We start from the raw sequence: 24,380 nt of genomic DNA, 5'->3' as shown, positions 1-24,380 counted from the left end.
GCAGTGCTCACCAGCCATTCCCACTACTGTAGGCTGAGGTCTGTGCACACAGTGGCAAGATCAAGCCTGAGCCAACTCATTGCACCTCAGCACTGTGCCTGTGAGCTGTCAGGACTTCAGATTGGATGTGCTGTTGTAAATCTTTTGTGCTTTCTGGCTGATCTGTAGGCAGGTGCTAGCGATTTTCTCCTAGCTACTGTCATGCATAACTGCAGTTCACTTTTGATCAATAATTACTAAAAAATGAAGAAGTGAACAGTTGGCTATTTCAGTCAGATACCTTGTTTCCATTCTGGCATCTAATGGCTGTGGGGAGGTAATTTTGTTGTCTGGTCTAGAAATGGAAAATTCTTGCGGGCTGCTTTTTTATTTATGGTCCCAGATGGAAAGCACTCACATCCTGAAATCCCTCCAGATGTCTCTGTGGCACATTTTCCCTACTCTCCCGAGGCATATGAAAGAGGGAAATCTACATCCTGCATTTATATCTACATGCTAACCCCTCCCTGCTTTCCTCCTTTCCTTAAATACGTTTCTTGGATACTTAATGCTGAAATAAGTGCTGTGTTCCTTGTTCAGTTTTTCTGCCTTGCTTGCTGTATGATCTGAGTTGTCAAAAGAGACACTTGCTGATGTAAAATTATCTTTTCTGAATTCAGAGCTCCGTAGGAGGCTGCAGAAGAGCAGGCTGAGTTTTAGGGCATCGCAGGTGCTGGGTGGTTTACCTCTGGCCTTGGAGCTGTTGCCCAGTGCAAGTGGTGAAGAACTAATCCAGAGCACTGGTGCACTTGGGGACAGCTAGGAGACAGCGACCATGCAGTCTGGTGCAACTGGTCCAGTGGGTGTAGTGCCACACCAGTGCAAGGTGAGGAGGGGGCAGGGAGTTCACCTGGAAGTGAAAAAATCTCTGCTCGTTTTGTCCAGAGTCTCTGGGTGGAAAATTGCCAGTAAGTCAGGGTGATGGGTGTGAGCTCCCAGCTACTTAAAAACAGCCAACAAATCAGCAGTGACACTGTAGCCTGTCCTCATCTGTTCTTCTCACCTGTGCATTTAACAGTTAAAAAAAAATAAATATCTTTCCCAGCCCTCAACACCTTTTGTTATTGCTGGCCATTATGTGGGAACCCTAGGAGGCATTCCTAACTTTTCTGTAAACTGAAGTTCTGTTCACTTAGTAAATAATCACAGGGCTCCTGTTTGGTCACAGATAAGGGAAGAGCTGTCTATGGATGCAACCAGCTGTCCAACATCCAAGACTTAAGCACCATCAAATTGTGATACTGAGTAAGAAGCAAAGCAGCATGCGTGGGTTTTGTGCTGGGGTCTGCCATTCTTCTCAATTATTTGGGCGTTTGTGTTGGAAAAGTCTTATGCACAGTAGATGTTTAAACTGTGATGAAGATGATCACTGAAGAACCTCAGCATTAGTATTTCTCTTATTCCATATGTTGACTTCCAAATCTGACATTAAAAAGTTCTATTTTAAAAAAAACAGAAGGAGCTACAAGCAGCTGTGTAGCATGAAGGTGGCGGCAAGTGGTAAAGAGAAGAAAGGTTGGAGGTAGACTTTAGAGAGTCTATCAAAGATCAGCCTTAGTTACTCATCACGCATTGTTAGTGATTTTGGCTCAGAAACTGGAGTGAGTGAAATGAGGCAGCTTTCTGGTACTGACATGGAGTGCTGAGGCCCAGCAGAAGGAAGAATATCAAGATACGGTGTGGGGAGGAGAACTGGATGACCTTGAAGATTAAGCAGTAGAGATACTGCAAAATGGAATGGGTGATGTACAAGGTTTTTCACCCAGTGATTCAGCATAATTCACTTTGCTGTAAACTAGATTGGTAAATTAGAGAGGAGTGAAGCAGAGAAAGATATAGGCATCTTGGTCCATAATAGAGTTGTTTTCCATTGTGTAAAAAAGTTTAATTACCATACTACTGGAAAGGACTGGGTTAATCCTGGGCAACACATTTTTTTTTCTTTAATCCACAGCATGTGATTCTGATGTGATGGAGCTGAGGAAAAGGCCAAAGCATCCTTGTTGTACAAAGAGATGTCAGCAGAGGGGCACTGAAGCTGTATGCTTGGAATCAAAAGGATAGGTCTGGTTTCCCAAGTTCCAAAAAAAAAGAGCCTAGAAATACATTCTGTGAAAGTCCATGAGAAAGAAAAGGTGATACAAAGGGCGAAGATTATTTGTGTTGCTTAGTAAAACGATGGTGAAGGGGCATTATGATTGCTGTCTGTAAAACAACAGAAAATTGCCCTGTGTGTAGTAAAGTGATAATTTAAGCCTACAGATGGCCTTGGTATGGGAGCAAATAGGCATAAACTGGTGACAAATACACTTAGCCTAGAAACTGGAAGAAACTTCTTGACTGTAGGAAAAGTGAGGTTCAGAAACAGATTTCTGCTCTGAGAATTAGGAAGGGAATCAATTTGTTCTTGTCAAAAAACAGGCAAAAATTGGAGTGGCTTGAGACAGCTTAATCTGGGCTGAGTGTGTGTAACTGTAGATTGGATGGCTCAGGAGGAGCCTCTGAGCTGGGTGTTCACAGACTTTATTGGGTATTTTATCCAGGATATATAAAGCATGGATTGTTCTATGTTTGTGCTCAAGAGCACAATTTGATCAGCTTTGGCATTGCACCTTGGAGGTGAAGAGGACATTTGTTGCAAGAGCCAGGGGCTGGCAGCAGTGAAATGATGGGATTTGCAGTAGACTTTGTGATGAGAGTGTCCTTTGGGAACTTGTGGAAGCACATTAATTAATGTGAGATAAATTACTGCTTGGTCCTCTCTAGAGAAGGAGGACTTGTGCTGACACGCATATCAGGGCACTGCTGGGGGAGGAATATCTAGGAATGTCTGGAGGGGTTCACCTCACCATCTTAATGAGTGGGGCTTTGCCTTAATCTCCCTTGTCTCTCTTTCAGTAGTTCCATATTTGCGTATCCTGATTGCATCATGAAATTTCACAGCTCCCCGTTTATCAGCATAATTATTAGTTCTGCTGAGAAATACGGATTGATACATGTTGAACATTTATCAACTGTATTCATCATCTTTCTAAAAGAAGGAAGAATGAGTGTGAGCTGAAGGCAGCTTGAATACTCTTCTGACCCAGGGAAGTCAAGTGGTTGCTCCTGGGAAGAAGGACAAACATTTGTGAATTAGCAAACAATTTATTTTCCAGGCTATGTTTAAAAAATAATTGTAAAATTCGCATTTGTTTGTGGACAGTTTTGAGATAAAAATGAGGAGCCTGTAGAAATAATGATCCAAAATCACTCTTCTGTTACAGTTTCTGAACAAAACCTTGCTTTAATCTGCCTTTGTCTGACATGAGCTGATTTTGAACGCTGCAGGCACAGCTCATACACTGTCATTTCCACCATTCTGAGAAATCAAATAAGCTGACACTTGATGCAGAAACACAGCTTGGCCATGTCTATGTGCTGGAAATCTGGCAGAGACCTGAATATTGTAGAGAAAGCAGCATTGGGCAATTGGTTGTCTGAGTCCCCTCATCTCTCCCTTAATGTTGTAGAAATAGAGAAAGATGTTGTCTTTGTGTAATAATTCTTTTTTGCTTCCAACCCTTGTGTCCATAGAGGCAGTTTCCCAAAATGCTGAACTCAGAATTTTGAAGAGCACATTCTTGTTCTAGTGACAAACCAGAAGTGAATGGCACAGAACAGGGCTGTCTTTCATGGAGAGAAGAAATGATGGCTTGTCAGGCGCTTCCCACTTGTCATTTATGTCAGGCAGCAGGAAGGAATTCCTAAATGTGGTGGCTGCCCTCATTCTACCACAGCTCCAGTGCCGGCAACGGTCTTGTCTGTGTTGCAGTGTGGGAATGATGGCTTTCACAGGCTTTGAAATGCTGTGTCTGGTGACAGATTGGGAATGGAAAGAATGCAGGTATAGATGTTATTTAGTATGGTTTGCATTATAATGTATTCTATGAACTACCACATACAAATAGGAAAGAGCCAGGGGGTCTGACTGTCTCTTTAAGAAGTGCTTTGAAAAGATGAATGCTAATCTCTGTTGGTATACAAAAGGCTCTAGGACCCACGTTGTCTAAGAAGCTTTACCTAGAACACCTATTTAATTTGCAAAAGCAATAATAAAAAGACAAGCCCAGTATTTAAAGCAAGCAGGACTGTGGGCTTTAAATTACTTTTTACCCCTGTTACTCTTGGATAACGAGCATCAGCAGCAGAAGTCTAGCATGCTAGACTCTTTCCCAGCATACTTTTATGTTTCCCTGTAACATGTCTTTCAAAATCTTCTGTTGACTTCTAAGCAAGTCCACCTGAGGTTTCTTCCTACTTATGGAGCAGTTTGACATCACAGCTTGGTCTGTGTTGTGATACTTATGCAGAGATGTTCTGTAATGCTGTCAGGAAGTCAGGATTCCCACTCCAGCAATGGCTCTTTGTCTTATTAAATAGATGTGTAAATAGCAACACGTACTGCCAATGTCCTACCAATTGGAGTTGGTTTCCACCACTTGGATGACACTCAAGTTATGATGAGGACCATCTGGTTTCTTAGGTCCTGATTTTCAAGAATCATTTGTTATAACACTATATAATCCAGCAGTGCTACAGCTGTAGTGAAGCTATGGAAGTCAGAATTAACAGGTGAATAAAAACAAGTAACCACATATGTTCCTTCCAGATCCTGAGCCTACTGCTGCTGTGATGAAGTAGTTGCTCAAGTGTGTTCTCAGCACAGACTCTGCCAGGAGGAGACTGGAGGCTCATTAAAAAATTGCAAAGGCTTCTTGAGGCTTAAATGTCTCCTGTAAATCTATTAGTGTCCATATATAATTTACTCTTCACGTTGCTCTTTTGGAGCTGGTGAGTGTCTTTGACAGTATCCAGCTTTCTTTAAAACCTTAAACGTGACCCTTTGTAACTACTTATTCTTAGAACAGTGAAAATGTTTGTTCTTTCATGAATTTATAAAATGTTTTTAATTATAAATCAAACAAAGTGTTATTTCTTTTCTTTGGCAATCCAGGAGGGGAAAACCAGTTAACCAGTCCCACCTGCCTGGCGAAGCAGCATCCAAAGGAGCAGCAGCATTCTCAGGTCAGACAATACCTCCTAGCGTGCCTTCCCCTTTCCTGCTTTCCAAGCCACTGGCCCTTCAGCCAAGGGCCTAATTCTACTTCAGATTTTACAAATGCAATGACCTCTTCTAAGTCCTATTTGCCTGAAAGTTTCCTGAAAGAAAAATCTTCATATGGTAGCCACAGTGACAGTTTTGATAGAGACCAGAGGCTGATCTTCAATGGCACATTGGCCAGCTTGTCAAACTGAGGTTTCAATAACACTGTTTTCCCCATTGTACTTTGGCACTGGGCAGCTCCTCTTCAGCATATGCACACAGAAAAAAATCCCAGACCAAATCTAGAAAACAGGCAAATCAGTGTAATGCAAACAATGCAAGGTGTAACCAAACCATAAAGGAATGGGGCTTTTTAGATCTTAATAAACCTTAGGGCAAGGAACACCAGTTGGCTGCCTAAGATAACGGCAACTTAAAATGAGAAATGAAGGTTACCCCTCTACCTCCCATCTGCTGGTGGGCATGTGCCTGCTGGCAGTGACCCCTTCCTGAGATTCATCTGAAAAAATTTAGCATCCCTATGGCTGTTGGTGAGATGTGAACCCACCTTGTATCTTCTTCTAGCAGACATGTGAGGGAAGGGCAGGGATTTGTGTCACAGAGTGAATTCTTCCTGGCCAGATCAGAAGTGTGTTATCTGGGGAGTGCAAGTATGGCTGCTGAATCTGTGAAATGAATCATCTAGGATTTTTGCCTTTTTTCCTCCCCTCTGTTCTCATTGATCAGTCTTAATTCAGAGTGTCTGCATGCACATCACAGCCCCATCCCAAGAACTTGTTGTCACAGTGTGAGGAGCCTCTAACATTGTGCCATTTCTGTAAGGAGGTGGTACGGTTGTGCACACAATCAAATGAGTGCTGCCACATGCCAAGCTTGTGCTATAGCAGCTTATAATGAGGTAGACCTTAGTCATCCACCCGTCTTTCATAGATCTTGCATATCTATTCTCCTGTTTTCTGAAAGAAACTGCAGGCAATTAAAATCATCCTGAGGTCTGCCTGGCTTCCTGCTTCTAATCTACATTCTCAAGAGTGAATCAAAACTTTACAGAGAACGGGTGCGGAAGAGCAGAGGGGAAGAAAGAAAAGAGATTTATAAAGTGAAAACTCAGAATATATTCATCTGACAATTCAGGGTCTTCCTTGGGCAGGCACTGATGTAAAGAATAAGCCTGTGAGCCTGGTGTCCCCTGTTTCTCTTTCCAGTCCCCTAAGAAAATATTAAGGCGCTGTAAGAGCTATTCCAAATGACTTGAATTCATTTTTTTCTACTTTATCTTATTCTTTTGCTGACAGGTTATTTGGTCTTTTTTTGTATGTGGTTGTTTTTATATTGAGCCATATACTTTTGTTGTTTCTTTTAGGATTAAAGGAGGAAAAAGGAAATGAAATGCATTGCTAATTTAGGCCAATGAAGATGGGTTTGGTTGGTATGCCTCACAGCTCTTACCTATAGAGGCAACTGGGTGTTCTTAAAACCTGGACTGGTGCTGCTCACCAATTGAGATCATACCCAGGTAGGAAAGAAGCTCCAGAAGCCAGAATGTGATCTTGTGTGCTGTTGAAAGGAAGGAGGAACAGCAAGGAGGGATGTTTGGTGACCAGGCTCTGGAGGTGGGTCAGCTCTTCAGACCCCCACAAACTACTGCTGTCTGCTTTAGTTACTTAGGGTGCTGCTCAACCCTCGTCCTGTCAGAGCTTCGTGCTAAAGCATCTGCTGAATGGGGCACCTGAGATCAGAACCCCCTGCTTCAATAGAGGGGAAAAAGGAACTTCAGGAGCCAAAAATGTTTGCTGGCAGTGTAGTCCCTACAGGGGGATGCTGTGTGCGGGGCTGTAGAACAGCAGAGCCCTGTCCTCCCCCGGGCTCCTCAGGCAGAACCGGTGAAGCAGCAGCCCTGCTTTAAAATGCTCACAGCAGCTTTGTGGGTGAAAAAATAGTATTTGTGTACTTTCATGTAAAGTGACCGTTTGCTTCCAGGGAGTGCTCACGTGTGCATTATTCATAGTCACACAGAAGGGTAAGTGGTGCGTGAAAGCAGGGCTGTGTTTCATCTGTTGAGTGAGGAGAAACAGAGCTATTTGTGTGTGCGTTTACTTTGTTTCTGATGCTGATTGGGCACTAAATTAAGAAGGAATGTAGAGGAAATTGAGCTGGCTTCCCTAGTATGTTGTGCCTGATGTTGCGTTCAGGAAGGGTGACAGAATCTGAGTTTTTGCACGCAAACACAATACCTGTGGCAAACGATAAGGCGGGTGGAATACCAATTCTGGAGCTGCAGTTGACTGTCTCTATTGTCCCTTCGGATAGCTGGCCAGTACCAACCCAAGGGCTGACTCTTGTGCTGGCATCCCAGACACTTCTTCACCTCTGTGCAAGAGCTCTGGCCCTGGGCACACACAGCTTAGCTGTGCCTCTGCCTCGCATTGGTGCTGCCTCCATCCGGATTTTCTGCATGATCCCCAAGCATCTCACACAAAGGGAAGCTGGGAGCTAACGAACCTCAGCCTTCTTTCTTTCCTATGAGCTGTCAGTGCTGCTCGGTTTATCCACGAGATAAATAATATATTCACTTCTATGAATATTTCACCTCTTCTTTTTGCTGTTTTCTCGTGTGGTGTCGTACTGTGCCAACCATCACTGTGTTCAAGCCAAAGCTGGGAAATTTAAGTGCCTTCAGCAGTACTATGCAGGTGTAATGCTGAACCAGCACACAGGGCTGGCTTCTGTTAACCCTGATGTCTCCAGGCAAAGGTTTTTCTTTTTCTGAGCAGAGATCACAGAGGTGATCACAGGGTGGTCTCTGTGACTGCCAGATGGAAAGCAGGAGCCTCAACTGGTGGAAGAATTTACCGACATTCCTCCCTTAATATGCACACACCCGTCAGAGGAAGGGCCGTGAGTCTGACAGAAGCTAAAAGATTGCTGCCAAATGAGGTTTAGCACAAGGGCAGTTGGTGGATTTATGAGGTGTACTCTCAAATCTGAAGCTGTTACACGAGTGGTGGAAGTGCAGGGCTAGTCACGGAACTTTGGATACTGTGTCTTATGCTCCTGCTTCAGGGTTGCTCACCTATGAGGATTATGTGCAAACTGGTTGAAGTAAGGCTTGCAGCTGAAAAAATGGGGGGAATTTCCCTGCCAGCTGTCTTGAAGGCGATGCCCCCAGGATGCTTTTCCCAAACTCAATATCCTGACATGAAGGCTTCAGTCCCAAGTGGACAAATTGGCCCTACCTCCTTTGCCCCTCTTAGACTGCTTTTCCTCCCAGCTGTGCTGCCCTTATTCCTATCTCTCCCTGCTTACTGCCCTCATGTCACTGTGCGGTACATGAAATGTGGGCTGGGTGTCTGTGTTGGTTTTCCCACTCCCTGCCTCCACTTTCTCACAGATGATGGATGGGCTGCAAAAGAGGCACAGCAGAACATAAATAGGCAGGGGAAATTTCAGCATGTGTCACGATGTGGAGATGGTGTTCCAAAGTTCCCTGCTGCAGCAGTTGCATTTGTGCCTGGCTGGGTTCTGCCACAGCCATAAGAAAGATATGGCTAACAATAATGGTTTCCACATGAAGGGAGTGGAGAAGTTGACTCAGATGGTGATGTTGTTATAAAACAAAAGGATTCCACATATATGCAGATAATAATTAAAATGCAGCAGGTTTCTGGAAGCAGCTCTGTTTTCTAAGCAGAAATTTGCTTTGTATTGTGTGCACTTTCTGTGGCAGTAGAGACTATGTCTGGTGAATGGGAAAGCAATTAGCACCCTTTCTGTGCATGCATTTAATAGATACACAGTGGTACTGAATACAAGAGGCCCTTTTGGCAGCAGAATCGTGGTGCACAGAGAAGTGGTCCATATGTATGTGCTCAATGCAGTCGGCATCTCCTGCGCGATGCATGGCAGTTACTCATCCATAGCACTCGGTTGTTCAGCAATGTGGTTTTGTGTGTGACTTACAGCTGAGACCTACATTTTTTCCCTGCAGAAGCCAGGCATTGCCCAGGCCACCTATGCTGCCAAAGCTAGAAAGGGAACCTGGGAGGCTCCTGCTGTATACAGTATGTCCTCATCTACCTGCTTTTCCCCTTGTTTCCTTCCGCTGATGTTTTTCCAGCTGTGATGCTGTATTCTTTACTATTGCCCCCCCCGTTGTGCTGTTAGTTCTTATTATTATGGAAACAGATTTCTCTGCCTAACCTCATTACCAGGAAGGCCCCTTGTCCTCTCTTTCAGTTTACAATGTGTTACAGTGCTGATTCAGTAGTCAGTGTTCAGTGCTCCGTTCTTAAGAAACTGTCTGAGAAAGAGAAAACTGAGCTCTCATTTCAACTGTCTCTTGGCGGAATCACAGGGCAGCCGTGGCTGTGTCTTTGAAAGCAGGGTCTCAGGTTATGAAATTCTCAGGCATTAGCTCAGTGTGGCTGAGGCGGGGTGCAGGGAGCTGTGTGAACCCATTAATCATCGCAGGGCAGCTGCCAGCTCGCTGACTTTAATTGGGGCTTTCTAATATTTACGCTGTTTGGAGGGTTTTTTTTGTGTTGTTTTTTTTTGGCAATGCTGGTAAAGGATTTCATTCCTCTCTCACGAGGATGTGGAGAGACAGCAGAGGTGTGAGTTAATTCAAGGTTGCTGAATGACTTGCTGCTTCTGGGGGAAATTATGTTACTCAGCATTGTTTTCCTTCTGAAATTGCTGTCTTGGCTGCATCTCCAATAGTTTTGCATATATGTCTCTTCCAATTTCCTGTTCTTTAGACTTCTCCATCCTTGTGACTTCCAGTCCTGGCATTTTTATTGCAACCCCATGGAAGTAAGCAGTCTCAGTGGGCACGTCCTATTCTTGTGAGGAGGAAGAGGATGGAAGCACATCTTAATGAGGTGAGGCTTTGGGCAGTGTGGCATTGCCAATGGAATGGAATGAAAAATCATTCCTCTGAGATCAGATTGGGATTCCAATGATACCTTCAAAAGGTTATTAGGCTTCAAAGAGCTCCTTTAGCTCACTGTGATGTCCATCTAGCTACACTTTTCTCCTTGCTTAGGACCAAACTAAGCACAGAAGTAAGTGTTCTCATGCCCACACATGTGCCTTTTTTTTTTACCCCTTCCAGACAGCAGGGCAGCTCAGGGAGCTTTATTCACTGTCTGTTTCCCAGCAGGGAAAAGCATGGTTGTTTGTGGGAGGAGAAAACAACCCCCTGGTGCTCACAGGGCAGCAGTGGCCTACTTAGGCTCTGCCTTCATGCGGGGCAGCAGGTGAACTGTTTTTCTCTCTTTTCCAGAGGAAGTTTTGTCTGGCTTCACCCAGCTGTGTAACTGCAAACGCAGTGCAAGAAATATTATGGGAGCTGCCTCTCCCTTTTGCATTTACATGATTGCAAACTCATACTAGCAAGTGTGTGTGAAGCAGTGGGTCTGAATGAGTGTCTACCCCAGCATACCTGTACTGATTTCCATAGCGTTAATCATATCTTTAAAACAGAGTTAATGTGAGGGTAATCTACCCCCCTTAACACAGCTTGATGTTGCATTGCTTTTGCATGTGGATGCTTTATCAGTTCAATTTGCAGCCCTTTGTCTGCACTGGATATCCTTTGTAGGTCAGCTGCCATGTGGGGAGCCTACATGTGTGCAGTGCTTAATTGGTCTCTCAGCTCCTTTTGATTCTGTACTTCGTTTTGCTTACAGAGCTCATAATTTCCCTCCCATTTCTCTTTCCCAGGAGAGAAGGCAAGATGATGGTGATGTATTCTCACCTGATGGACCCTGCTGAGACATTGATTTTGGCCATGAGGGGGACATTGCAGGTAATATTGCACTTTGCTCTCTAATCTTCTTTGGTAAAAAGAAGGGCTACATCCTTTCAGTGATTTACCTTTCCCCTTGGAACCTTTGCTGAAGCGATGGCTGAGAAGCCCAACTCTTCCTGCCCTTGCCAGGTCTATAAATCAGCCTGTGTTTGGTTATTCCCGGAGTCCTTCACCACACATCCTCTCCCACAACACATAAAGCAGCGCCATTAGTCTGTGTTGATTTCTTGGAGTTTCAGAGAAAGAAAGTAAACATGAAGGTGCTTAACAGGGGATTTTGTAAGGCGCTTTGTTAGCTAGGTTTCCAAATCCTCCAGAGTTGGAAGGATTTTCCAGAGGGGCTTAATTCCTTCTAAAAATCTCATCCTTACCTAATACGTGCTAGTTAGCAAACAATACTATAGACTTGATATGACTTCATATGATGATTGAGTAGGGGCTTATTATTGGAGTCTAGGGATAATCCCTTCATATACCTCACTCTCTCATACATGTGGGGTACTATTCTAAAATAATAGTGCTAATTGATTTTTTTAAATGATACTGAGGTTGATTCATGTCCTGAGAAAAGTGCAGATCAGAAGTAGTTGATTAATCAGATATTTTAAAATCTTTTTGGATTTCAAGTAGCTAAAGGAAAGGCAAACAATGAGATCTCACTTTGGATTTAATACCAGTGGAGGCTGTGGATGCAGTTCAAACTCTGTAAGGCTTCTGGAGGGAGAGTTTCACAAAAGACACTTTGTTTCCTTTGGAACAAATGCCACCGAACAGTGGAATTTATTTCTTAATTATTTTTCCAGGGCCCCTCTGTTTCCAGCATACTCACAAACACTTCACATAGAGATTTGCTTCTTTGGAATGGCATGAGGGGGGGGACCAGCAGTGGGGATTTGCTTTCTATGCATGGCATGGTTTGCCTCGTCTGCATGAGCTCTTTCTTGTTCCTAGGATACACTTGCTTGACTTAATTTATGAGCTTGCTTTATTATTTTTTCCCTTTGGCTGAGATCTGTTTTGACTTTCCCACTAAGCTCCTTTCTGAGCAGGGGCAAAACCAACAACACTGAATTTATTTAAGTGGAATTAAAGGGCAGTCCTTGTGCTGAGGCTGAGTCTGAGCTGCTAAAGCATGCTCAGCCTCCTGAGGTGCTAAAGAACCTCATGTTTCATTCAAAAGCCAACTGCACTGAATAGCAGAGAGCCACTTCTAAGAACTGCAGTGGGGCTCTAACGCCAGAATAAAAGATGGGGCTTTAGAAAGTGATGTGATATAAAATAAAAAGAGAAAAGGGTTGATCAACCAGATTAGATTAAGGGCCAGTTAGTTTTGTTGCCTCAGAAGCACTGTTTGGAGGATGATGTAGCCCCTCTGCTCCTGCAATAGTCGCTATTAAAAATGGGGGAATCATTAATGTATACATAAACATTAAGAGCCATTTTTATTTTAATTTCAGTTTACAGTAATTTAATAAAGATGAATTTTACCTTCTTTACTAGTATTAGGAGTTGCAAAAAGCTTTTTTTTTTCTATATTGAATTATCACCTTGAAAACTGAGCTGCCATTTGTGTCTTTGCATAAATTTTTCTTATTCATATTGTGCTGTGTTTGTGTTTTCCTTATCCTCTTTTAAAATGAAAAGCAGACTGAAACATCAGAACTATCTAGCAAAGCAGAGACTGGACGGAGCACAGCATAAATCCACATGGCTTTAGTGGGAACAGCGAGTTATGTAGGAGACCAGTCTGCCCCAGCAGCAGAGGGTGTTTCTGAGGTTGCTGAATGCACGGAGGGCAGTGTCCTGGCATAGCGCCATTGTGTTGATGGGTGTAAAGAACTCTCCACGTGGGTGGGATAGGAGCTCTCTCTTTGCTGCTTGGTGTTTTTGTTTGATCTTTTTTTTCCCATAAGAGGCCAAGGTAGATCTTAAGTGTCTTCATTTCTCTCCTTGTCTGCAGGCTAGAACTGCTCTGGGAAACACTTTAGGAATACGTGTTTATGTCTGTTTATCAGAATTCATTTTCTCTGCCTGGTGCAGCAGGTAAGGTAAGCTGATGAAACTTCTAGCCCTACCCTAGCAGGGCAGAGATATCATGGAAATCCAGCAACTCCAGACAGGTAAAGTTTTAAAACCCCTGATCGTGCCTGCAGGCAGTGGCTCTGAGATCAGAAACCGAAGCTTGTTGATGGGGAGTGGCACAAGAAGTTGTATTTCCCACCGTGTACTGTGCCTGCTCTGTTGGCTACAGTAGAAGCTCATCCTCTGGAGTGGTTACTCCTGCATTCCCTGCTGGCACTAGATTAACTTGAAAAACTAGTAAGGCTTTTATAAATAACTTCTGTAGTATTCTTCTGATGTTAAAGGTCCTGGGGAACTACTTTTCATAGCACCTTTTGTACAACTGCATGTGCTGTAGGTTAAAAGTTTTTTGACCCCATGTCACGGTTTGAACTAAAAATCCACCTGCGTCCGTGACAGGGGGCCGTGGGCCCCGGAGGGGCCCTAGGCCGAAAAGAAAAAGTTAATTAGGAAAAGAAAACAGCGGCAACGATCTAAGGAGGCACACTTATTTACTAAATACTATATCGAAATACAGGATAACACAATATAATACAATATAATTGAAAATTGAGCTAACGAATCAAGCAAAATAGGAGAGAGAATGAGTCCCGTAACCGAGAGGCCTACTGTAAATCTAGGCGAACGGCTGAAGGCTCCCACACACTCCCCTGAACGCCAGAACTCGAAAGACGTCAGTCTGTTCTGCGACAGAGTTAATATAGAGTCCAGGTCCCGTGACCTATCGTGTTGTTCCCTGGGAGATGTAGTCTTCTTCTGATAAGTTGCAGATTCAGTAAAATTATTCATGCTTTATATGATGTTATGATGTGGAATACTGATAGCAAAAATTACAAAATTATTAAACCATGACATTCCACCCCTTATTCTACATCATTACATTATATTTATACATACATACACACTCATATGTATAATTGTGAATAATTAGCAACCTTATTTTTCTCAACAATTTATATTTATTCCATACAAATCCCTAAGTTGAGAACAAAACTCTATAACCTAACCTACTATTTATTAATTTTGAGAAAATGGCAAAACTGCCAGAAAAAGGAAAACATGTCAGCGGTAGAGGGGAAAGGCAGCGCTAGTAGGGCGTCCCCCACATCAAGGTGCACTCATCCTTTCCCAGCCACCACAGCAGATTTCCTTTTGGCTTATACTTCTTTCCATGTGTGCTCTACACATGCATGGCCAGTGCAGGATATAGAGTCCAGATGGAAAACTTGCTTACAGAATGCCTAATTAAGGTATATAGAGAAAAAGTGTTTCCTTAACATTAATCCACTCTATCTTAAGTCCTATACCTAATTGAACTATTCTGTACCTAATTGAAATATTTTCTGAGACTCTACCTATATATTTACAGGAAAATCATTGGCTGCACTCCCCCAACATCAAATTCCCTTGTGGTACACATTGAACATTCCCATTTTTGTCCATCACCCACCATGTGCACCCAGGTCCCTGGGCAAAGACAGTACCCCGGAGAGGTTTGCCCTTTCCAGACGCTGGAAGGACCCAAACTGTTTTTCCCAACACACTCTTTATGTGTACTACAGGAACCTTATCTCCCTCCACGGTACGTAGGGAGCTGGATTGGTTAGGACCATTACGATTACTAGATCCTCGAGTGTTGACCAACCAGGTGGCTTCTGCTAAATGGTTCTCCCAATTTTTATACGTTCCGCCACCCATTGCTTTCAACATAGTTTTCAATAACCCATTGAATCGTTCAATCTTACCAGAAGCTGGTGCATGATAGGGAATATGGTAAATCCACTCAATGCCATGATTTTTGGCCCAAGTGGTTACAAGGGAATTTTTAAAATGGGTCCCATTATCTGATTCAATTCTTTCCGGAGTGCCATGCCGCCACAGGATTTGCTTTTCCAACCCTAATATGGTGTTTCGGGCGGTAGCATGGGGTACTGCGTATGTTTCGAGCCACCCAGTGGTTGCCTCCACCATGGTGAGTACATAACGCTTACCATTGCGAGATCGTGGCAAGGTGATATAATCAACCTGCCATGCCTCTCCATATTTATACTTTTGCCATCGCCCTTCCCCCCAAATAGGTTTCATCCTCTTGGCTTGTTTAATTATGGCGCATGTTTCACAATCATGAATAACTTGAGCAATAGCGTCCATAGTTAAGTCCACCCCTCGGTCTCTGGCCCACTTATATGTTGCATCCCTTCCTTGATGACCTGAAGTCTCATGGGCCCACCGAGCTAGGAATAATTCACCCTTGTTCTGCCAGTCCAAGTCTATTTGAGCCACCTCAATTTTGGCAGCTCGATCAACCTGATGGTTATTTTTATGTTCTTCAGTAGCCTTACTTTTAGGCACATGAGCATCTACATGGCGCACCTTTACAACAATGTTCCTTATTCGGGCAGCAATGTCTTTCCACAGTTCAGCAGCCCAAACAGGTTTACCCTTTCGTTGCCAATTATCATTTTCCCACTGTTGCAACCACCCCCATAAGGCATTTGCCACCATCCATGAATCAGTATAAAGATGAAGCATTGGCCACCTCTCCCGTTCAGCCACATCTAAAGCCAGCTGAACAGCCTTTACCTCTGCGAATTGACTTGATTCTCCTTTACCTTCGGTGGCTTCTGCAACTTGTCGTGTGGGGCTCCATACAGCAGCTTTCCATCTGCGATGCTTCCCTACAATACGACATGATCCGTCTGTGAACAGGGCAAATTTCTTTTCGTTTTCTGGTAGCTCATTGTATGGTGGTGCCTCTTTAGCACGTGATACCTCTTCTGTAGGTGGTGTTTCAATTTTTTTACTCTCAGGCCAGTCCATGATCACTTCTAGAATTCCAGGACGGCTGAGTTTTCCCATTCGAGCTCGTTGAGTAATTAATGAAATCCACTTACTCCAAGTGGCATCAGTAGCATGATGGGTGGAGGGAACCTGTCCTTTAAACATCCAGTTTATTACTGGCAAGCGAGGTGCTAGAAGAAGCTGAACCTCTGTCCCAACTACTTCAGAAGCAGCCCGAACCCCCTCATACACGGCTAAGATCTCCTTCTCAGTTGGAGTGTAGCGCTCCTCAGACCCTTTATATGCTCGACTCCAAAATCCTAGGGGTCGGCCTCGGGTCTCTCCTGAGGCTCTTTGCCACAAACTCCAGGTGGGACCTTTCTCTCCAGCAGCAGTGTAGAGGATGTTCTTCACATCCTGTCCCGTCCGTACTGGCCCCAAGGCCACGGCACGGGCTATTTCTTGTTTTATCTGCTCAAAAGCCTGCTGCTGCTCAGGACCCCATGAGAAATTATTCTTCTTCCGTGTTACCTGATAGAGAGGGCTCACTATGTGGCTGTAGTTTGGGACATGCATTCTCCAAAAACCCACTACTCCCAGAAAAGATTGGGTCTCTGTTTTATTTGTGGGCGGAGACATAGCAGTGATTTTGTCAATCACATCTGCTGGGATGTGACGACGTCCATCTTGCCATTTTATGCCTAAGAACTGGATTTCCTGGGCAGGCCCCTTCACCTTGCTGCTCTTAATGGCAAAACCAGCTTTCAAAAGAATTTGGATTATCTGTTTCCCTTTCTTGAAAACCTCTGCTGCTGTATGGCCCCACACCACAATGTCATCAATATACTGCAAGTGCTCAGGAGCATTACCCTGTTCCAAAACAGCTTGGATCAATCCATGGCAAATTGTTGGGCTGTGCTTCCACCCCTGGGGTAAACGGTTCCAGGTATACTGAATACCTCTCCAGGTAAAAGCAAACTGTGGCCTACATTTTGCAGCCAATGGGATGGAAAAGAAGGCATTAGCAATATCAATGGTGGCATACCACCTAGCTTCTTTTGACTCCAATTCATACTGGAGTTCTAACATGTCTGGTACAGCAGCACTTAATGGAGGTGTGACTTCATTCAGGCCACGGTAATCTACCGTCAGCCTCCATTCCCCACTGGTTTTACGCACTGGCCATATGGGGCTGTTAAAAGGCGAGTGCGTTTTGCTAATCACTCCCTGATTTTCTAATTGGCGAATTAGCTTTTGAATGGGGAGCAATGAGTCCCTATTGGTGCGGTACTGCCGTCTGTGAACCACTTTGGTGGCAATTGGTACCTCTTGGTCTTTTACCTGGAGCAACCCCACAGCAGAAGGATCATCTGACAGACCAGGTAAAGTTGACAGCTGCTTAACACCATTTGTGTTTACAGCAGCTATCCCAAAGGCCCATCGATACCCCTTGGGATCCTTGAAATATCCCATCCTAAGGTAATCGATTCCCAGTATACATGGAGCCTCTGGACCAGTCACAATAGGGTGCATTCGCCAGTTTTTACCAGTGAGGCTTATTTCGGCCTCCAACATAGTCAATTCTTGGGAACCCCCAGTCACTCCATGGATATAAATTGGTTGTGTCCCTTGGTGACTTGAGGGCATTAGGGTGCATTGTGCACCAGTGTCCACCAAGGCTTTATATTTCTGTGGTTGAGATGTGCCAGGCCACTTAATCCACACAGTCCAGTATACTCTGTTGTCCCTTTCCCCCCCCTGGCTGGGGGCAGGGCCCCTCTATTGTTTACCTCGGCGGCTTGCAGCAACTGGAACTTTCCCCCGTTTGGAAGAGTTCACCTTGGTGGTTGTTTTGGATTGTAGTTCTTTCACTCGTGCCTGAAGTGCAGAAGTGGATGAGTCATACCACTTCTTTATATCCTCCCCATGATTACTCAAGAAATACAACAAAGCAAAACGTATGGTCTTATCATTGTCGTTTGCTTGAATACGAGGTGTCTTATCGTTGTCATTTGCTTGAATACGAGGACGTCTCTTTTTTATGGTTGAGATTTTCGATGATACAGGTCGAGAGGAACTCATGTTGTTTAGCTCTCTCAATAGGCGATCGTGGAAATCCTGGTTTCCATCATCTGGTACCACCGTGGATTCATCTACATCAGGCACATTAGCCAATTTGTCAATAATATCACTTTGTGTTTCCTCCACTTTGTCTAACCTTTCCACTATTTTTTTTCCCATTTGGACAATGGCTGAAGTATAAAGCTTAACTTCTGTAGCGCTTATAAATAATTCAAGCTCCTGAAGTCTGCTAATTAGCTCATTTACAAGGGGCTTTCTTTCCCCTTTGCCATATACCAATGCAAGTGCACTGGCATGCTTTTCTGGAGCTGCCTTTGTAAAGTCACGCCACATTTGTCGTGGAACGTGGACTGCTTCAGGATCATGTAATTGGTTTGGATTGTTACGATTGAACTGGGGGCTGTAGAGCATTTCCACCAGAGCCCTTTCTCTCAAAAATTGGATACCTTTCTCCATATCAGTCCATTTCTTTTTCTCAGGCTCCAAGTCCCGTTTAAAGGGGAATCTATCTCTTACCGCTATCAACATCCGCTTCCAGAGGGTGTAGGACTGATTTTGGCATGTGCCTATACCTCTGTCCACACGTGAGTCCCTGGAAATGCTACCCAGTTGGCGAGCTTCACTGCCATCGAGCCACGCACTGTTGGCACCATTGTCCCAGCAGCGAAGTAACCAAGTGACCATATTTTCTTTTGGCTGACGTGTGAAATCCTTTCTCAGATCTCGAATTTCACTCAGTTTAAAAGATCGATCAATAATGGTCGTAATACTTTGCTCACCTTTTGCTCTATCAGGAGTCCCAGGTGTTAATGTTGGCAGCTGTGTTGATGAGGCTGCCCCATCTATAAGTTTGGACTCGAGAAATTCTCGTAAAGAAAATTTAGCTTTTGGCTCCTCGTCTGACTCTGACCCTGACTCTGACGCTTGTGTTATTTCCTCCAGGCGACCTTCCTCCTTCTTCCTCTCTCTTAACTTTCTCTCTCCTAACTTCCTCTGCTCCTCTGACTTCTTCTCCTCCTCTAACATCTTCTTATACTGCTCTAACAACCTCTGCTCCGCCGACTTCCTCTGGTCTTCTGACTCCTCCTGCTCTCCTGAGTCCCCCTGACCTCCTGAGTCCCCCTGCTCTCCTGAGTCCCCCTGCTCTCCTGAGTCCTGCTCTCCTAACTCCCTCCGCTCTTCTAACTCCTTCTGCATTTTCTCTATCTGAGTTGAAACTCGTTTTGTTTTTCGCCCTCTTACAGGGGCAACCAGCATTGTATCTGGTGCCCCCGGTGGTTGGTTAAGTTGGAGTACATACGGTTCAGACTTGAGGGTGTCGCATTCTGCCCGGAGATTGTCGTACCTGGACTGGAGGTCTTTGTGTTCAGACTGGAGAGCGTCGTAGTCAGACAGGAGCTCGTCGTACACAGACCGGAGGGTGCTGCGACTGGCTTTGAGGGCGTTGTAGTCGGCCTTGAGGTCAGTGTACAACGAGTCAATAGAGTCATGTTTGACCTGGAGATCGACGCACTTACACAGGAGGGCGCTGTGCTCGGACTGGAGAGTGTCGTGCTCGGACCGGAGGGCATCGCGCTCAGTCTGGAGAGTGTCATGCTCGGACCGGAGGGCATCGCGCTCAGTCTGGAGAGTGTTGAGCTTGGTCTGGAGGGCATTGTGCTCGGTCTGAAGAGTGTTATGCTCGGACTGAAGAGTGTTGTGCTCGGTCCGAAGGGCATTGTGCTCAGTCTGAAGAGCGTTATGCTCGGACCGGAGGGCATTATGCTCGGACTGAAGAGTGTTGTGCTCGGTCTGGAGGGCATTGTGCTCAGTCTGAAGAGCGTTATGCTCGGACTGGAGGGCATTATGCACAGACTGAAGAGTGTTGTGCTCGGACTGGAGGGTGTCGCAGTTGGATTGGAAGGCATCATGCTCAGTCTGGAGAGTGTCATGCTCGGACCGGAGGGCATCGCGCTCAGTCTGGAGAGTGTCATGCTCGGACCGGAGGGCGCCGTGCTCGGACTGGAGAGCGTCGTGCTCGGACCGGAGGGCGCCGTGCTCGGACTGGAGAGCGTCGTGCTCGGACCGGAGGGCGCTGTACTCGGACTGGAGAGTGTTGAGTTGGGATTGCAGGGAGCTTTTCTCATCCCAAAGTTTTTCTGCGTCAGCTCTAAGACTCTCTTTCTCGTACCAGATTGAGTCTCGTTGGTACAGGAGATCTTTTCTCTCAGCTTCAAAAACTTTTTCTCTCTCTACCTTCTCATCCCAAAGTTTTACTGCGTCAGCTCTAAGACTCTCTCTCTCGTACCAGATTGAGTCTCGTTGGTACAGGAGATCTTTTCTCTCAGCTTCAAAAGCTTTTTCTCTCTCTACCTTCTCAGTCCAAAGTTTTTCTGCCTCAGCTCTAAGACTCTCTTTCTCGTACCAGATTGAGTCTCGTTGGTACAGGAGATCTTTTCTCTCAGCTTCAAAAGCTTTTTCTCTCTCTACCTTCTCAGTCCAAAGTTTTTCTGCCTCAGCTCTAAGACTCTCTCTCTCGTACCAGATTGAGTCTCGTTGGTACAGGAGATCTTTTCTCTCAGCTTCAAAAGCTTTTTCTCTCTCTACCTTCTCAGTCCAAAGTTTTTCTGCCTCAGCTCTAAGACTCTCTCTCTCAGGAATGGTATTGACTAAGGCCCAATAAGCATTAGCTAGGCCCAAAATCATTTGTGCCTCCTGAGATCTGCCTGAGCCACAACATTCCTGCCTCAAATATGCAATCAAACTCTCAGGATTCTTCAAGTGTTCAGGAGTGAAGCTCCATAACACTGAAGATGTCTGTCCTTTGAGAATCTCTTCAATTCCCTGCCACTCAGTATTCTCTGGTTCTAGGGAAGACTTCCTCCGGATGTTATAAATCCAGATACTGAGTGAGATTATTACAATAATCAACAGTAAGATCAGGGAGATTAAGAGTGTGGCCCACTGATCATTCAAGAACTGCATAAAGGATTCATAGAAAGAAAGAGGAGCACGCTTAAAAATCACCATTTCTGTATAATTAGTTGCATTAGTTGCTCCCTCTGGAGCTGTATACAGATACGAAGTGAGCATTGCTAACCATGCTTTCAATTCATTATACAATTGTATAGCTCCATAAGAAAAAGTGGCTAGCTTAAACATGGCCCAATATGTTCGGAGCGTCTCAAAAAAGGAACCAATGGCACACAGTCCCTGGTAAAACAAATTTAGTAGAGAAAACATCTTTTTTCCTCCAATAGAGAGAAAAAGTAAAAGAAAACAAAGCTCAGCAGTGTTTATAAAATATACCGGAGTATTGGCAGTCCGCCTGGACTTTCAAGGTCAAGCTCGCAGGTGCAGAATCGCAAACACGAGATAGCTCCTTAACAGGGAAAAAAAACTCGTAGCTCTGTTAAAAGCTAAAAGAGCAACAGAAGAAAACACAGAAAAACAGCAACTCAATTTGCCCGCATTCTCCACCAAAATCTGTCACGGTTTGAACTAAAAATCCACCTGCGTCCGTGACAGGGGGCCGTGGGCCCCGGAGGGGCCCTAGGCCGAAAAGAAAAAGTTAATTAGGAAAAGAAAACAGCGGCAACGATCTAAGGAGGCACACTTATTTACTAAATACTATATCGAAATACAGGATAACACAATATAATACAATATAATTGAAAATTGAGCTAACGAATCAAGCAAAATAGGAGAGAGAATGAGTCCCGTAACCGAGAGGCCTACTGTAAATCTAGGCGAACGGCTGAAGGCTCCCACACACTCCCCTGAACGCCAGAACTCGAAAGACGTCAGTCTGTTCTGCGACAGAGTTAATATAGAGTCCAGGTCCCGTGACCTATCGTGTTGTTCCCTGGGAGATGTAGTCTTCTTCTGATAAGTTGCAGATTCAGTAAAATTATTCATGCTTTATATGATGTTATGATGTGGAATACTGATAGCAAAAATTACAAAATTATTAAACCATGACACCCCATCAGATGTTGGCTGTGTACAGCTGGGCTTCTGCTTGTCTCTTCTTATTAAGAAGGTTGAAAAGGGAATGAGAGGTAAAATGTAATACATTAATTATCTTGTAATGAGGAAATCCAGTGTGGTCTCTGGAGTCTTCCCTGCATTTTCATCTTTATCTCTGTTTTGCTGAAGTTATTGCTGGTCCCAGTACTCTTACAAGTACTTGAAACTGAAAGCACACACATAGGAAAGGAACTGAACAGGAAGGAAAAAAAAAAAGAAAAAGAAAAGTAAAGATTGACTTCTGTCCAGAGGAAAAATGTTCATTTATTGCGTTTGATTCAGGAATAGGAAAAACTCTAGTAGTTGTTATTGTACGCATGGTCCAGCTTGACTGCTGGAGTCTCTCATTCTTGATCATTGGCTGAAAGGGATAACATTAGAGAACCTAAAGCCAGCTCTCCTTTGAGGCAATGCCTCTATCATAAACCTAGGTGGAGATATTTTGGCACAGGTAGCTGGCCTGGCTAACCAAGATGAAAGCATGGCATTATAGGCTTTGAAAGAGCTAACAACCAGGATAAAGATCACAGTACTGCACTTTGCACACAGCAGAGTGTGCCAGTGAGTCTTTAAGAGTCTCTTTTGGTCAGAGAAAAACTAAGACAGCTGGCAACCCCATGTCAAAACCAACCAGCCTTTTGCTTTCCTGAGGACATCCTCCTAGCTGCTGATGGGTCATTATAATACTCAGGGGTGGGTTGGGTCATGCAGATAAAACTCCTTTATCATTCCTGAGTTAGTTCTGGTAGGATGAGGCATGTGAGTACACAGGATTTTGCATGGTAGGTGTCTGCCAGCTCATTCATCAGTTGGCCTTGAGGATGGGATATTCAGGGATATTCAAAATGTCTGGTCTTTAAGTCAAAAAAAAGGTTATGTTAGTCAGAGGATTGTGGTAGTTCTTTGGGAGGTGCCATCAGCCTCATCAGTAAGATGAGGCTTGTTTTCTGCTGGGGTTGTTGTTTAGGCATCCTTTGTGGTTTTGGTTAGAAGGGATCTTGATCTCTTCATTTGAGAGTTTTACCTGAGGAGCCCTTGTTACCCTTGCAGTCTCAGAATTTACCCCATGAATCTCTTCTTGTTTCCCTGCTCGACTCTTAGATTAAAAATCTAAGATCTCTATTCAGTCTGTGTCTGGTGAAGTATCTTGAGCCAAGCACATATGCAGCAGAAGAAGCAACTGATGTTTCCTCTTGTTCCTTCACTTTGACATGCCTTTGGTTCACCTACAAAACGGGATATTTTGCCACATTCTTTTCTTTCAGGAATTCAGTTCCTGTCAGGCCTGATGACTTATTCACATGTCAACCTCTTTCTAGGCTGACCAATATCCTGCAAAGATAACACATTGGCCTTTGGAAATGTGGTGCCAGTAATTAAAATGAAGAATACATTACAGTAGAAAGTAGAAATGTGGGTCTAAAAGCCACACTGGTATTTTTAGTGATGGGAGTAATTGAGGATTTCACTTTAATAATTCAGTGCAGCTGAGATTAATAAATGATACAAGTTAGAAATGGCCTTTCAAGAAGAAGGATTTGAGGGGTGTAGTTAACAGTTTAATTTAGTATATCCTGGAAGATGTTGCCTGGGTCACTTCATAGTAACTCAGCAGGGTCCTAAGGCTTCTGAGCCTGTTTTGTAAAAGAAGGTATGTATATCCTGGTTGAGAACTGTGCAAAGTGAAGGAGGCAATCTGAGAAGAAGCCAAAAAAGCTTGAAAACCTCAGCCTTGACGCTCATTCCTGACATAATCTGCAGGAAATTGCTTTGTATTGATATCAACTTTGGTCCAGACAGGGGCAGCAGGGAAGACTACAGGCTGTGGTGAGGAGCAGAGATGTACATTTCCTGATACCTGACTGTGAGCTCTCTGATGAAGTGCCTTTTCCATGATGCAAGCTGTCCTGGATGGACCAGGTGATCCTCTTGTTGTTTGCCTCAGTACGGAGTATGGGGGAGGAGACCACCAACACTCTTTCTGCTCTGAAAGAGTGATGAGGCTCTGGAATGGGCTGCCCAGGAAGGCAGTGAAGTCACCATCCCTGGAGGTATTCACAAAATGCATAGATGTGTTACTGAGGGACATGGTTTAGTGGGAATATTGGTGGTAGGTGGACTGTAGGACTAAATGATCTTGGAGGTCTTTTCTGATGTTTGTGATTCTTTGATTCTGTATTGGTGGAATGTGGCAGGTCAGAGAGTCCCAAACATTGCCTCTCACAGCAGAGGTGCTGCAGGAGGGAGCTCTCCCCATAGGCAGTGCACAGCTATGGGTAGTAGCTGCAGGGGTCAGGGTCACATTTGTCCTCGCTCCCTCTCCCAGGAGCTTCAGGGGGGTGCCAGGCCAGCTCCCCTTCTTACTAAACAGATTTCAGAGCATCAGTATAGTCTTGAAATAAAAGAGTATCACTAGAGTCTACTTGTGTTGATCGTACAAACATACACACAATATATGCATGTTTCTTC

At 44.4% G+C, this 24,380-nt stretch overlaps 2 protein-coding genes across 3 annotated transcripts in view; one reads left to right on the top strand and one right to left on the bottom strand.

Annotated features, from left to right (window-relative positions):
* Positions 1–17,876: 17,876 nt before the first annotated feature.
* Positions 17,877–22,115, bottom strand: LOC146760638 (uncharacterized). Its single transcript, XM_085548187.1, has 2 exons — positions 19,249–22,115; positions 17,877–17,974 (listed from the first exon to the last, which is right to left on the bottom strand). The coding sequence occupies exons 1-2, from the start codon at positions 21,123–21,125 to the stop codon at positions 17,971–17,973; spliced, it is 1,881 nt and encodes a 626-aa protein (XP_085404313.1). The 5' UTR covers positions 21,126–22,115; the 3' UTR covers positions 17,877–17,970.
* A 1,448-nt stretch (positions 22,116–23,563) lies between these two features.
* Positions 23,564–24,380, top strand: part of LDLRAD3 (low density lipoprotein receptor class A domain containing 3) — a 124,757-nt gene continuing 123,940 nt past the window's right edge. The window contains exon 1 of one of the 2 annotated variants that reach the window (XM_085548188.1): positions 23,564–23,831. The gene's annotated coding sequence lies outside the window, so the exon portion shown is untranslated. The remainder of the gene's footprint in view (positions 23,832–24,380) is intronic. The other variant, XM_032445214.2, reaches the window with a different exon arrangement.

The sequence above is a fragment of the Coturnix japonica genome, chromosome 5 (genome assembly GCF_054131305.1).
Source record: "Coturnix japonica strain WE chromosome 5, WE-NBRP24, whole genome shotgun sequence".
NCBI classification, from domain to species: Eukaryota; Metazoa; Chordata; class Aves; order Galliformes; family Phasianidae; genus Coturnix; species Coturnix japonica.
The sequence above is the reverse complement of the archived record's forward strand: the minus strand, read 5'-3'. Positions and strand labels throughout refer to the sequence as shown.